Raw genomic sequence first — 15936 nt, 5'->3', positions numbered from 1 at the left:
TAAGCGCCCATCACTGGACTCCCTGGTTTATGACCCAAGAGTCCGTGTGCATGTACAGAGTGATCTTGGCGGTCATGGGGAACACTAAATATAATTGAGGATGGTAGTGCCTTTTCACTATCAATCCTGGTGCTTTGGGGGGTTCAGTAGACTAAATAAAAACAATTATAAACCTAGATATGTATAGAACAATAATTAATAACCAACACAAAAGAGAAGGTGTAATGTTGACTCTGTACATCCATAGCTTTTATGTAACTTCCTAACCAACAGCAATTGTTATCTTACCTTATGTATCAACATAGTGTACTTACATAGTGTATGTTGATTTTAAGTCTTTTAGCTCCTTTTCAGTACTAAGAAGTGTTGTCAGTACTTAAGCAGGTTTTTTTTCTTGCATAATTAAAAATTGAAATCTAGAGCTTTAACATCGGAAGACCCTGCCAATGTTGTTCATCATTTTTCCTATACCAAGGATTATGGCTTCTAATGCTTTATTTATCCCTAGGGGCATTAGACATGTATTTTTCAGAATTGTAGCTTACTCTGTGAAAGCAACATGGCAGGTGATAAGAAGCAAATCTAAGGCTTTTAATCAGCTATAATCTGCACTTTGCTGTGTAGCAGTGCTTTCGTGTACATATAGCTCAACAAACCATATCGTTATTTTATACATACTTATCTTCCTATTTTTACAATGGCTGAAGAAAAAAAATAATTGAGCACATGGACAGCAAAAAGCGTGTTAAACAATTTGCCACAACACATTTTAATTTGTGGGTTTTTTTTTTACCAGTGGTTCTCTGCAAATATGTCAGGAGCCCACATTTGTATTTAGTGAACAGATGCAGTGAGTTCTCTGTATTATTATGCAGATATGTACTGTATGAGAGTGCCTGCAGGGAAATTATTGTCATGAGGCAGGATAGGAGATCACAGTCCCGGTAGAAGTAAGATTTCTGGAGTGAAAGCCACATGGGTCATTGCGTTAGGACAGTCTTGGGAGAAACATGTGACCTAGTTAACATTCCACATATTAAACATCCAATTGTTTGCATTTGAATAGCATGAACAGCTTATATACCAGTGAAAGTACTGGACAAGTGGAATCACACTTGCATGCATTTGTTACCTGGCATTTTATTCATGTTCAGCGGGCCATTTCAGCCTACCAAAACAGAAGGTTTAATCAGGGAGACAGACATACAGAGTTGGACATAAATTTATGTTGTGCCTTGGGGGTTTATTCTAGTTCATTCTTTCTGACAAAATCCTTCTTAGATGGACAAAACCATGTGCACTGCAGGGGGGCAGATGTAACATGTACAGATAGAATTAGATTTGGGTGAGTTATTTTGTTTCTGTGCAGGGAAAATACTGACTGCTTTATTTTACACTGCAATATAGATCTCACTTTGAAGAAAAACCCCACCCAAATCTAATTCTCTCTGCACAAGTTACATCTGCCCCACCCGCAGTGCACATGGTTTTGTCCATCTAAGAAGGATTTTGTCAGAAAGAATGAACTAGAATAACCCCCTTGGTCTTTGCATCAATTAGCAATTGATGCTTTGTGCTTTGGTGACTCAAAGTTTAGTAAGGGGCCCAGCCAACATATACAGATGGGCAACATCGTGTAATATCAAATGCTACTGTTTGGAGAAGGATGACTTATTATTATAAACATTTTTTTTATTATTATTATTATTATTAATATTCATTAAGCACAACAAGGGTTCCACAGGGTCTAACAAAGTATATAAACAAATCAGCAGAGCTATAAAACAGTAGCTTACAGTACAAGACAATGTAGGAGAAGCACATGGTATATAAACATTGTTGCTTCAGGGGTAATGACACTGAAATAATCAGAAGTACAGCCACAACCATGGGTTCGTTGCCATAATAGGTAGTGTGGAGTAGATGACATGAAAAGTAAGAGAAGGATAAGCTCATGAGGGGAGAGAGCCCTGCTCCTGAGAGATTACATTCCAAAGGGACAGATAGTGGTGACACAGATAGGGTAACAGTGAGGAACAAAGGGTTGGGATGAGGGATGGCTGGGTTAGGGGAAGACGTGGGTCTTGAGAATCTGTTGGAAGTGTTGTATATAGATGGGGAATCTGATAGGAAGAAATATCAGAAATAGGGAAAAGCATGTGCAATAGCTTGGCTGCATGAATGAGAGAGAGCATCCAATTAAGAGGACATGTATTATTTGTTGAGTGAAGTGGGCAGGCAAGAGTGTTAATGTAGATGGTCAGAGATCTATAAAGGAAAGAAATGGTTGAGGGTTTTGTAAGTTAGTGTGTGTAACTTAAATTAGATTCTAAATGGGAATCAGTGCAGAGCTTGTTGGAGAGGAGGCAAATGTAGTATGTTCATAGATGTAAAGCCAGACAGCAGTATTGGAGTGGAGGAGACAGGTCCAGGAAGGCCAGGCAGGAAAAATATTACAGTAGTCCAATCAAGAGACAACAAAGGGGCCTGATCCAGACTATGTGCTTAATGCATAGTTGGAAGGAGAGGGGGGAGTCAGAGAAACATAAAGACAGTGCACTTGGGGATGAGAGGAGGTAGTGTGATCAGCTCAGTCTTAGACATGCTAAGTTTAAGAAAGCATGGTACATACACAAAGTGATAGAATATATAAATTGGGGATATTAGTACGGAGAGAGGGCGATAGGTCAAGGGAGAAATGGTCAATCTGGGAATCATCAGTATGGAGATAATAGTGGTGGTCAAAAGAGCCAATGAGTTCATCTACAGAGAAAGTATATATGGAGAATAGGAGAGGTCTCAAAACAGAACTTTTGAGGACACCAACTGTTATTGGAAGTGAGGAAAGTGAAGTCATTACAGGAGACAGAACAGAAATGGTTAGTGAGGTTGGAGTAGCAAAGTCGAAGGCAGAGAGTGAAGAGTATGGTGGGCAGAAGAGGGCGTTGAAGTGATGTAGAGAAATATGACTGTTTAGAGCATGGGTCTTCAACCTGTGGCCCTCCAGATGTTGTGGAACTACATGTCCCAGCATGCCCTGACAGTTTTGGCATGCTCTTAAAGGAAAAAAATGTGGCAATGCATGCTGGGACATGTAGTTTCACAACATCTGGAGGGCCACAGGTTGAAGGCCCATGGTTTAGAGAGAGAAAGGGCATCAATGTACTATGAGAGCATATCTTTTAAATGGGGGACGTCTACTAGAGCGTGCTTTCCCCCCTGTCACTCAGCAGTTCATGAACATTTTTTCAGATATTTGCTGTAGTTTGAATGCCACGTTTCAGGTGTTGATTTGCGAGGGGGAGTAGTGGTCCCTGGAGCAACAAAGTCAAGAGTAAAAGTAAGAGAGGCATTGTAGGAGGGAGAATAGGGAGTCAATTTTAAAGGCTAAGGAAATAGAGTCAATAGCCTCAATTTTATGCTTGGTGATGGTAGCCTTAGCGGGTAGTGGTGAAGAACAAAGGAATAAAAAAAGCAGGTAATAGTCAGAGAGGGTGTATGGGGAATTGGAGTAATGTGAAATGTCATAACGTTGAGAGAAGACCAGATCACTTGAGTGCTCACTCTCATTGGAGGGTGAGGAGGTCCATTGGGAGTAGAGATTTGCACAGACCCTAATGTATTAGGTTTAATGTTTATGATTGGTATGCATGTGGTCACACTGAAAGAGGGCATGGCTTCATGGCAATGCTGCTATTGTGATCCATGCCCACACATTCATCACTGTGGGGGCATGGGCAGCGCTCTGTGAGCTGCTGACATGCCCCTTGTCCCTCTCCCTCCTGTGAATAGATGCCATGCGCACAGCGTCTAATCACCAATGGTCTGCTAAGCAGAACAGCTAATGAGAGGGGACTCCGAAGTGCTGCCCCCTACACACACCACCGTGGGACATTGCTGTCCGTGGGTGGGATGTGGGACAGCTGATTTATAGATGGTGTATTTACATGTGTTTTAAAGCAATAAAACTAAAGGTACTTGTGTATTAGCACGGCACCCGATTTTACTATGTACTCAAATGTAGTGAATTTGCATTGCATTGTATCGCATGCCGTTATTGTATGGCATGCAATGCGGTTTTGATGCTTATAATGGAATACTATAGCATTAAATTACATAAAATGTCATTAATTAAGCCCCCCCCCCAGTATCGACGTGATCCCAAAGTGTGGTGAGCGGCGGCAGCCAGCCAATCAGCTCCTGCCTGACATTTTTCAAATACAGTCTGTGACGTGGCAGTTAGGAGCTGATTGGCTGGCTGTTTATCACTCTGGATTTTATCGCTTTTGAAGCTTAGAGAATCTGGCCCTATATAAGATCAACTCCACGCGACGTGGATAGTGGGAGTGAAAAGATCGGTCGGACGCGTACCGCCTGCGCTCGCCATGCTTCGGGATGACGTGGAATAGAATTACATTCTATGTAATTTTACCATTAAATGGCATTATTCTAGGTTCCATCAGAACCGATATCTCATTGCATGCCATACAATAATGGCATGCGATGCGATGCAATTTTTTATCGCATCCTATGTTTTTAATAGATTCACTGACACAGAGCAGTGAATACATTAGATAGGAAAATCACATTGCATCGCATGCCATACAATATGGCATGCAATGGATGCGATGCGATTTCACTACCGTGAATAGCCTTCTACGCAAATGGAGTAGTGGGCGCCGTGATAATTATTTATTTATTTACAGTTTCTTATATAGCGCAGCAGATTCCATTGCGCTTTACAATAGTACCTACACATATGGACATTTGGGTGTGGTATAGGGTACCGACAGTCGGGATTCCGACAGTCATTCCGACAGATAATACACAAGTACCAAACTAAACCTTATTGTAAAGTCTATATAAGTGTATATAAATAAATGTACAGAAACATTATGATTAAAATGAAATACTAGGAATTAAATCCGTAAAATACACACAATGCCTGATACTTAAATGAAGGCACCAGCAGATGGTTGCAGTTTCCTATCATTCACATGCCAGAGAAAGTGTGTACACTCAGAGATTCATTTATTAGTATGTTTAAATAAATAGCAGATTGTACTTTATCTCACGAGCTTCCAATACTACGGAATCTCTTAACATCTTCCATCCAGACAGGCACTCCCAGCTGATGTTCAAAACACTGGGGGTTAATCAGACCTGATCATTGCTCTGCAGAGTTACAGAGCTCGGCGATCACATTGCTGCTGCCCTGCCACAGTGAACCACCCGCCCTGTGCAAGGCTGCAAATGTCTTCGGAAAATCACACTGATTGGTGAATAGCTTCAAATCCATTTGCACCTCTCTTATGCTGTGTACACATGGGGGCGATAGGGGCTATAATCGCTGGGAATATGGTCGCAGGCGACCATATTGCCAGTGATTGGGAGTGTGCCCCGGCGATAAATCGCCGGGTGCGTGCTCCCGTTTTGTGCCCCACTGTAATCGCTGGTCGCAGGAGCTTGCTCCTGCGACCAGCTAATTACCTCTGCGGCTCCCCCAGCAGAGGTTCCTTTTCATCAGCGACCATCTCTGGTCGCTTGATGAAAAGGAGACACTGAGCAATATATTGCTCAGCAATATATTGCAAGCAATATATTGCTAGCAATATATTTCCCCCCGTGTGTACGCACCATTACCAACAAATGTTTTTTCAGTGTGTGCAGTCTGTGCATAACTCAGAACCTACACAGCCTGTACAATAGAAACCGGCTGATTGAGCCAGGAGTTGATGTCACACACACTTCCTGAAAACTCCTGGGCATGCCTGCGTTTCCACCCCCAAATGCCGGCTTCCTGTCAAACTTTCAAATGGCTAGCGATCAGATAAGACACTATTCATTTTTGATGAATGGCCTTGTACAATTTGTATGCATGCGCTGTCATCTAATAATCAACCACCTTGTGAAGTCATAGGGCTACGATCAGGTCTGAATAACCCCATTGTGTCAATATGGTGCTTCTTGTCTTCAATACTTGAACCATATCACTAATGTTGCCATTATAACTGTGAAAGCTCAATGAGCTGTGACATAGTATGGGTACATGGTCCTGTACGCGGCAGTGTAATAGAGCATAACTTCCAACTGTCCTGATTTTGGATCTTACCTGCCCTAGAGTTAAGGAACCCATTTATTGAGGGAGTCCTCACTCCCCCCAGGGACTCCGGGCCCACAGCTGGATGCAGTCCCCCAGCTGTGGCATTATCATACTGACTAGTGGAGGCTGTTGTTGGTATAAAATATATGGGAGACCCTTACATCTTTTTTACCCCTAGCCAATCTCACTGACCCATGCAGGCGTCTGCAAACTCAGATTCGAAAAAGTGGTCTGTTTGACATACATATTTTGAGCTGCATCAACAGCCAACTTTGCAGATAATCATGAGTAAATTTCCCTGTTGTGCTGGTGCCTATGGAGTCCTGCAAAGTTTTACTAATGTTCTATTGATTCATGCTTGTGAGTTCTATCTTGATTTTCATTTGACAAAATGACGACATTGATTAAATGTCAACGTAAAAAATGTTGACATTGACAAAATGCAAACACAAGCAAAATGTCAACATGAAAAGGTTGATACATTAAAAGGTTGGCATGAGTTTTTGAGGTTGACACGGGCCCCAATTAGTGTAGTCCATACCTTTGCATGGCTCACTATACAGTACTTTTGCATGTTGGTATTTTTTTTAAATGTCAAAATTTTGCATGCCGACCTTTTGGTATTGACGTACTGTCTGTCGACCTAGAAAATGTGGACCTATCAGCTGGATATCATACTGTATAAAGTAATAGCTGTCCTGCATTTGACAATCAGTCTATGCTCAACTTACTGTATTTTGGCATGTGATATACACTAGGTTGCAGTTCCACTTATGTTTTCATGTCTGCTCTCTTCACAGAGTACAAGTAGAATTTTATGTAAATGAAAACACCTTTAAAGAGAGACTGAAACTTTTCTTCATTAAAAACCAAAGATCAAGTAAGTACTCCATTTCTGTATACAGTAGTTATTATTCACACTTCTGCACAGACAAAAATGTCCAGGGTGCCGACAATCATTTACCCGATGTTGGGATCCCGACTGTCAAAACTCTGACAGACAGGTGCCCGACGGCCACCCACTATTCTCCCTCGTGGGGGTCCGCGACCCCCATAGAGGTAGAATAGAATAGGTGGCAAGCGTAGTGAGCCACCATGACCGCATCATGGTGAGCACAGCCAGCCCGCAATGGGCTTTGTTGCGCTCACCATGCTGTCTGAGTCCGGGCAGTCGGGATCCCAACGTCGGGATAATGACTGTCGGAATCCCGACTGTCGGTACCCTATACCACACCCAAATGTACATATGTGTAGGTTACATATAGCAGTATACTATACAAACTGTGTTTCATGGCTGGGTGCCTCGGGACACTTGCAGGGATGCCACGGGTTAGTGGTCCAAGACCATTTAAAATTATTTATGGTCAAATGGTGACTGCTAATCAAATCATAATCTAATCATATAAAATATGTGTACAAATAGAAGCTAATCCTGCCCTTTACCACATAACTGAAACTTAACCTACATTTTTTGTTTTGGCCTAGGGGTGCCATAAAAAAAACTCTGCTGTTTAAAGGTGCCGTGATTCAAAAAAGATTGGGAACAGCTGCTATAACGTATTGTTTATGAAAATGTGAACAAATCTGCTTGACATGTGGAAAAAAGGAGGAAAAAATTCAAACTCAAACACGTTGACACCCGGGGCAATTTATTTTTCTTTTTTAAACACAATTTATTGGGTGGATCACAATAAAATTTAAAGCAAAACATACAGTAGTATCATAACGTATTCATTAGCAAACGATATGATTATCATAATAAATTAGATAACAAAGTGATCCTTTTTTTACAAGAATATAAGGATATGAAGAAAATCTCACAGTGAGGGTGTGGCAAACTGTCAATAGGATTTAGAAAGAAGGAATCAGAGAAAAAAGAAGGAATTAAGTGGAAGAAATAGAAGATTGAAATAAATGAATAGGCAAAGGAAGATTATAAGAAAGTAGAGGGGGGTGACCTCCATGCACATAGCTCTAACAGACCCCAAAGAGTTGTCAGCTACTCAAATGATCAAAATATAAAAATATCAGGGGCCAAATGGGGAAGGTTTTGAGAAGTCAACCAGGAAGACCAGATTTTATTTAGTGGATTGTAGGAGATGCGGATAATGGCAGTTATGTTTCCATAATAGTTATAGGGGATGGTCCAGTCAGTAGCTATTTGATAGGTCAATGTGAAGTATCAGCTTATTTTGGTGTTAAGTAAGGGTATGGAGGGTTAATAGAAGTAGAAAATATTCGGAATCAAAAGGAATAATGGACGTAAATAGATGCAAAAGTAAGGTGAGGAACATAGCTTCTAGTTGTGAAGGTACATAATACAGGCGATACAGCAGTTTGTATATAGTACATTTTCCATAATATTCACACTTATGGAGCTGGAAGAGGCATTGTCCCAAATTTCTGCCCAATCCTTAGGATCTATGGGATTTCCTTGATCCAGCTCCAATGCCATCTCATGGGGATCAGAGGCAGAGCCAGACCCCTTGACAAAAAGTGCATAAATATTAGTGATAAGACCCCTGGTAGAAGACCTTTTCCATCAAGTATATTCAAAAGAGGATAAAGGTACCCTACTGAGAGTTAAGTTCATTTTAGAGTGAAAGTGACAAATTTGTAAAAATCTGAAGAAATCTGTGGATGGGATTTCCATTCAATCACAGATGTCTGAAAATGGAGGAAAAAGTATCATTAATGATATATATATATATATATATATATATATATATATATATATATACATATACACACACACTGTATATATATATATATATATATATATATATATATATATATATATATATATATATATATATATATATATATATATATATATATATATATATATATATATATATTACCTAAGAGCCAGATGTTAAAAGATGGATTTACATAAACCTAAGGGAAAGCCAGATTGTGGAATAACAGAATTAAAGAGTGAAGGATAGGGGTAAGATTGAAGTGTTTATAAACAAAATCCCAGATAGCCAGCAAATGCTAGACTACTCTGTGGGAGAGAGCTGCTCAAGAGTGGTGAATACTGGGGAGCCACAGCAGAGATGACATGGTTGCTAGTCCCAACTCCTCTTTCTTAATATTCACTCAGACCACTAGCATATTTATAATGGGTGCCAGGTTTACAATGCTCAGGAATGCAATGCAGGCCCCATATTCCTGGAGACCTGTGTATGTGTGCAGTAGACTCTGGCACAATGCCAGAGTCTTCTGCATTGCCATTGAGGGGGTGTCCAATCAGAGCCTGCAGCCAGGCCTCCTTCTCTGCTTTTATTTTTTTTTACATGTATTAGAAAAACTGATTTGTATAAAGTACACATTACTGAGTACAATAAGTAATCAAAAAATAAGTATATCAAGTAATATATGATAGCAAAACATCAGAGAAAGGTACATACTGATTTAACAATTCATATACAAAGGACACGTCTCTCAGAACACAAAAAGTGTATTCCTTAGATTGGATGATCATTAGCTGTTAATGGTGTTAGGTACCAGGATGTTGATGAGAAGCATTTTAGCAATCAATAACTTTGTTGGGTCAGAGAGGGTTTGAGATAAAACTTTCCCAGAGTTCAAAGAAAATAGCAACCTAGGACTCTTTGCTAAGGGAAGCTTCCATCCAATCCATCTGGAATAAATTAAATAGCTTTTCTTTAAATAGTGTAAAGGGAGGAGTCTCGGAATGAGTCCATAGCTGTAAAATTAATTTATTTTTTTAGCAGCAATAATAATAAATAATAAAAGTTTACGACGCCTCGAAAAATTCTTTGGCCTTGATGGAGCATACCAAAAATAGCCCATTCTGATGTAAAAAAAAGAGAGTTATGGTAGACTTACCTTTGTTAACTTACCTCTCTTTCTTCGTGGTTCATGGTTCCCATAGGGATAACATCGGGGTTGTAGGTGGATCCAGAGGTCCTTGTCACCAATCAGCAAAACTTTGAGGCATTCCAGGATGCACGGTTCCTCTCCCATATAACCCCGCCTCCATGTTCAGCTCATCAGTTTTTTGTTGGTGCCTGCAGGAAGCTGGTATATTATTGTCAGCAGGGATTGCCTTGAGCAATCCCACAAGTTTTTTCTAATTTTGTAACAGAAATTTAGGTTTCACAACAGCAGCACGCTGCAGGGCTGGCTGCGCTGTCAGTCATAGCAATGGCAGCACAGCAGCTCCATCACACCGGCTGCCACTGAAACTCCCCCAGGACCCTGGTCAAGAGGTTTATGTGGCAGAGGTGGTGCCCAGTGTCTAGCTTTGCCAGATGCCAGAATCCTTGGACAGCGTGTCGGGCATTACAGGGACAGGTAAGACTCTCTGTGAGAGCACACAAATTGCTGTCACACTGCGGCAGCGGTGTAGCTAGGTGCCATGGAGCCCGGAGCAAGGGCATATTTCGCGCCCGCCTGGTAATGAATTGGGGGCGTGGCTAACTTGTGTTGGCATGTTACATTTGAAATATATCAGACACTGTAACGGAATCTGCTGAGCTATATAAGACACTGTAACGGAATCTGCTGCGCTATATAAGACACTGTAACGGAATCTGCTGAGCTATATAAGACACTGTAACAGAATCTGCTGCGCTATATAAGACACTGTAACAGAATCTGCTGAGCTATATAAGACTCTGTAACGGAATCTCCTGCGCTATATAAGACGCTGTAACGGAATCTGCTGCGCTATATAAGACTCTGTAACGGAATCTGCTGCGCTATATAAGACACTGTAACGGAATCTGCTGCGCTATATAAGACACTGTAACGGAATCTGCTGCGCTATATAAGACACTGTAACGGAATCTGCTGCGCTATATAAGACGTTGTAACGGAATCTGCTGCGCTATATAAGAAACTGTAACGGAATCTGCTGCGCTATATAAGACACTGTAACGGAATCTGCTGAGCTATATAAGACACTGTAACAGAATCTGCTGAGCTATATAAGACTCTGTAACGGAATCTGCTGCGCTATATAAGACGCTGTAACGGAATCTGCTGCGCTATATAAGACTCTGTAACGGAATCTGCTGCGCTATATAAGACACTGTAACGGAATCTGCTGCGCTATATAAGACACTGTAACGGAATCTGCTGCGCTATATAAGACACTGTAACGGAATCTGCTGCACTCTATAAGACACTGTAACGGAATCTGCTGCGCTATATAAGACACTGTAACGGAATCTGCTGCGCTATATAAGACACTTTAACGGAATCTGCTGCGCTATATAAGACACTGTAACGGAATCTGCTGCGCTATATAAGACACTGTAACGGAATCTGCTGCGCTATATAAGACACTGTAACGGAATCTGCTGCGCTATATAAGACGTTGTAACGGAATCTGCTGCGCTATATAAGAAACTGTAACGGAATCTGCTGCGCTATATAAGACACTGTAACGGAATCTGCTGCGCTATATAAGACGCTGTAACGGAATCTGCTGCGCTATATAAGACGTTGTAACGGAATCTGCTGCGCTATATAAGACACTAACGGAATCTGCTGCGCTATATAAGACGCTGTAACGGAATCTGCTGCGCTATATAAGACACTGTAACGGAATCTGCTGCGCTATATAAGAAAACTGTAACGGAATCTGCTGCGCTATATAAGACACTGTAACGGAATCTGCTGCGCTATATAAGACACTGTAACGGAATCTGCTGCGCTATATAAGACACTGTAACGGAATCTGCTGCGCTATATAAGACGCTGTAACGGAATCTGCTGCGCTATATAAGACGTTGTAACGGAATCTGCTGCGCTATATAAGACTCTGTAACGGAATCTGCTGCGCTATATAAGACGCTGTAACGGAATCTGCTGCGCTATATAAGACACTGTAACGGAATCTGCTGCGCTATATAAGAAAACTGTAACGGAATCTGCTGCGCTATATAAGACACTTTAACGGAATCTGCTGCGCTATATAAGACACTGTAAGGGAATCTGCTGCGCTATATAAGACACTGTAACGGAATCTGCTGCGCTATATAAGACACTGTAACGGAATCTGCTGCGCTATATAAGACGTTGTAACGGAATCTGCTGCGCTATATAAGAAACTGTAACGGAATCTGCTGCGCTATATAAGACACTGTAACGGAATCTGCTGCGCTATATAAGACGCTGTAACGGAATCTGCTGCGCTATATAAGACGTTGTAACGGAATCTGCTGCGCTATATAAGACACTAACGGAATCTGCTGCGCTATATAAGACGCTGTAACGGAATCTGCTGCGCTATATAAGACACTGTAACGGAATCTGCTGCGCTATATAAGAAAACTGTAACGGAATCTGCTGCGCTATATAAGACACTGTAACGGAATCTGCTGCGCTATATAAGACACTGTAACGGAATCTGCTGCGCTATATAAGACACTGTAACGGAATCTGCTGCGCTATATAAGACGCTGTAACGGAATCTGCTGCGCTATATAAGACGTTGTAACGGAATCTGCTGCGCTATATAAGACACTGTAACGGAATCTGCTGCGCTATATAAGACGCTGTAACGGAATCTGCTGCGCTATATAAGACACTGTAACGGAATCTGCTGAGCTATATAAGAAAACTGTAACGGAATCTGCTGCGCTATATAAGACACTGTAACGGAATCTGCTGCGCTATATAAGACACTGTAACGGAATCTGCTGCGCTATATAAGACGCTGTAAGGGAATCTGCTGCGCTATATAAGACGCTGTAACGGAATCTGCTGCGCTATATAAGACGCTGTAAGGGAATCTGCTGCGCTATATAAGAAACTGTAACGGAATCTGCTCCGCTATATAAGACGCTGTAACGGAATCTGCTGCGCTATATAAGACGCTGTAAGGGAATCTGCTGCGCTATATAAGAAACTGTAACGGAATCTGCTCCGCTATATAAGACAGGGGAGGGGGGGGCAGGTCCAACAGGTGATAGGGTAAGTGTGTGTGTGTGGGGGCAGGACCAACAGATGACAGGGTAAGTGTGTGTGTGGGGACAGGACCAACAGATGACAGGGCGAGTGTATGTGGGGACAGGTCCAACAGGTGACAAGGTGAGTGTGAGTGGGGACAGGAGCAACAGATGACAGGGTAAGTGTGTGTGGGGACAGGACCAACTGGTGACAAGGTGAGTGTGAGTGGGGACAGGAGCAACAGATGACAGGGTAGGTGTGTGTGGGACACAATCCATAGATATATCTATATAGATATATCCAGTAATCAAGTAAAATACTAAAAACATAATACAGCCTGCCTTACTTTTGAGTTGCTTGCTGGCAGACAGGCTGTGGGGCTGTACACGCAGAAAGCTGAAAGTTTTCTCAGCTGAGCAGCACACCGTGACCTCGTTCCTCAATTCTCACTCACTGCAGGGCACTGGGCAGGCTTCTCTTACGTTCTGGGATCCCGCCTCCTTCTTCAATGCAGCCTGCACGCTCACCCAGTGACTGAGCTGCAGGCTGCTTTTTCAAACACTATTGGACAGCTGAGCCGTCGCTCAGCTGTCCTCTTCTGCTACACTGCCCAGGCGGCCGCGGCTGTCAGCCTAGACAGCGGGGATCTGGAAGCGACGCCACTGGGGCAGGGATCATTTGCGGAGATGGGGGGGCGGGCCGGTGGCGCCAGTCGACCAATCGGCGCCCGGAGCAGGAGCTCCGGTGGCTCCGCCCTCCCTACGCCTCTGCACTGCGGGTCAGGTAGCTAACCCACAGCGGTTGGCATGGACAATGCTGTCTGCAGTAGGGACTCTACTAGACCACCAAGGCATTGAACACAGGCTGAGTGTAATCACTCATTTTGTACAGGAGTCAGTAGAACCAGGTGGAGGAAGACCAGCATACAGGGGAGGCTGTCCCAGCCTGTGGCTCAATCCCCCTGGCTTTGGGCTTTGTTTCACAGGTGTATAGCCCTCAAGCTGATTGAAAACCTTTCTCAGAGACACATGCAGAGATTCAGCATTCAGCATTGAAAAATCCTCCATGGCAAATCTCCTGGAGTATGGGATAGTCTCCTATGTAAAAACATCTACTGCTGATTGTTTTTTATAACATTCATCTTACTTGCTCATTAAGGTCCTTATTCTGGTTGGAGCGGCCGGGCCGTACGCGTACGTCCCGGGATTTTTTATGATCTGCGCATGCGTACATTCGCCAATGCGCAGGCGCGACCATTCACCAACGCTTACGGACGGGGTCTCTACGTGCGAAAAAACCTGTACGCGAGTGTACGGTATTGGGGGCGGCATAGGGGCGTGAAGAGGGGAGCGGCCGAAATAATGAGGGAAAATGGCCGTAAATATGGGCGTACACGGGGGTGTGCACCAAAAATGAGTGGTGCTACTACCGCACGATCGACTAAGGCACCGTTCATTTCGGACACAAAACAGGCGGCCGCCAACCGCCAGCTCAAACCACCCCTACAGATACCGCATGAGTTTGCTAATTAACGCTGATTCCTACTCAAACACATACACCTGAATGTAATAAGCAATGCTGCAGTCTATTAAGTCCAAACCATGATTTCACTACCTGCAAGCCACACACAGCACTCAAACACATTGGAAGCTTATCTTTATATACTTCTCGACATTTAAAGGTTTGTTTAATTTAAGGTAAGAATCTTTTTAAGACCTGCTTATATATGCTAAGGTAGCTATTTGCTAAACAGTTAGACACATTCACTACGTGCTTTCATAGACTTTACACAGTAGCACACTCAATCTACACAAGTCGACATGTGTCAACGTGTTCACTCTAATACAAACATAGGTTTTGTATTTAGGATACAATAACATAAACCACATCTAACACCTACAAAGGATGTTTCAGCAATGTTTTAAGCCCATGACCACTATTTTGCACACAATCTTTGTATAGTACCCAAAATACAGAACTCTACCACTATCTCATCTGCTATGAATTGGATTTGACTACACTCTGGAAGTAAGATGCCACCAATAACATTATTGCACTCACATCTCTCTAACAAAGGATTCCTACATCTGCTTATGATACTGTCAAATCATATATATGTAAAAATCTATACATGTTTGTTCACAAGCAATTTTATCATGTTTGGCCCATTCACACATCTTTTTTTAGGGAGGACACATATGCATTCCTACACAAATGTACCTTTTGACCATTGTTTGTCTGCCTCACCCACTCCATGAGGAAAGCATTGTTCTGGACCTGCTTTTACCTACTACTGTAGGAGCTACCTCACCTGCACACAAACTGCTTTCTCACCTATTAAGTTGCTCTGCACATGTGCTGACACAAACTAATTAGCAGGGAAAAGTTGGATAGGAACATGGGAATGGCCAAGGAGAGGGTTACACATGGGAAACTTCGACCACACTTCAACAAATGTTCAAAAATACCCTGGTCAGTAAGTACACATAAATCTAGTATTTGTTTCACACAAGAAATTACACATACAACAATTTGGATTTAATTGTTAAAAGAAATTTATTTGCTGTTCAGCATCACAGCTTAAAGTGTGAACACTTTAATGTCATAAATGAAATAAACAAATAAAATAGACACAAAAATAAAAAAACAGCCAGAACAAGAGGTTGCATATCTCCAAACATGTGTTACCCTGCAAATGCAATGGTGAAAGAAATGGGGACACCAGAATACATACTGCAACAACCAGGGTGAATACTAAGCAAGATACACAGCACCAAAAATTTATCCTGCATTTGTAGAGGTCAAAATAAGAACTTTAATGCCCATGGCACGCAAATGGATAGATGGACAACTCAGGAAGTGGATGTCCAGTGCAATTTAAACATTTGGGGTCCAACCACAGAGGA

General features: G+C 42.2%; 1 protein-coding gene across 10 annotated transcripts in view; it reads left to right on the top strand.

Moving 5' to 3' along the window:
* The window catches only part of KCNT2 (potassium sodium-activated channel subfamily T member 2), an 852827-nt gene that overhangs the window by 255292 nt on the left and 581599 nt on the right, over nt 1–15936 (top strand). For 9 of the 10 annotated variants that reach the window (XM_083156802.1, XM_083156806.1, XM_083156799.1 and 6 more), the window contains one exon: nt 6904–6983. The exons of the other annotated variant lie outside the window; for it this stretch is intronic. In XM_083156802.1, the coding sequence (XP_083012928.1) occupies nt 6904–6983 (80 nt within the window). The remainder of the gene's footprint in view (nt 1–6903; nt 6984–15936) is intronic. 10 annotated transcript variants of the gene reach the window in all.

Source organism: Crinia signifera, chromosome 8, assembly GCF_055691185.1.
Source record: "Crinia signifera chromosome 8, ASM5569118v1, whole genome shotgun sequence".
NCBI lineage: Eukaryota > Metazoa > Chordata > Amphibia > Anura > Myobatrachidae > Crinia > Crinia signifera.
Note: the sequence above shows the minus strand (reverse complement) of the source record. Positions and strands in the feature narration are given on the sequence as shown.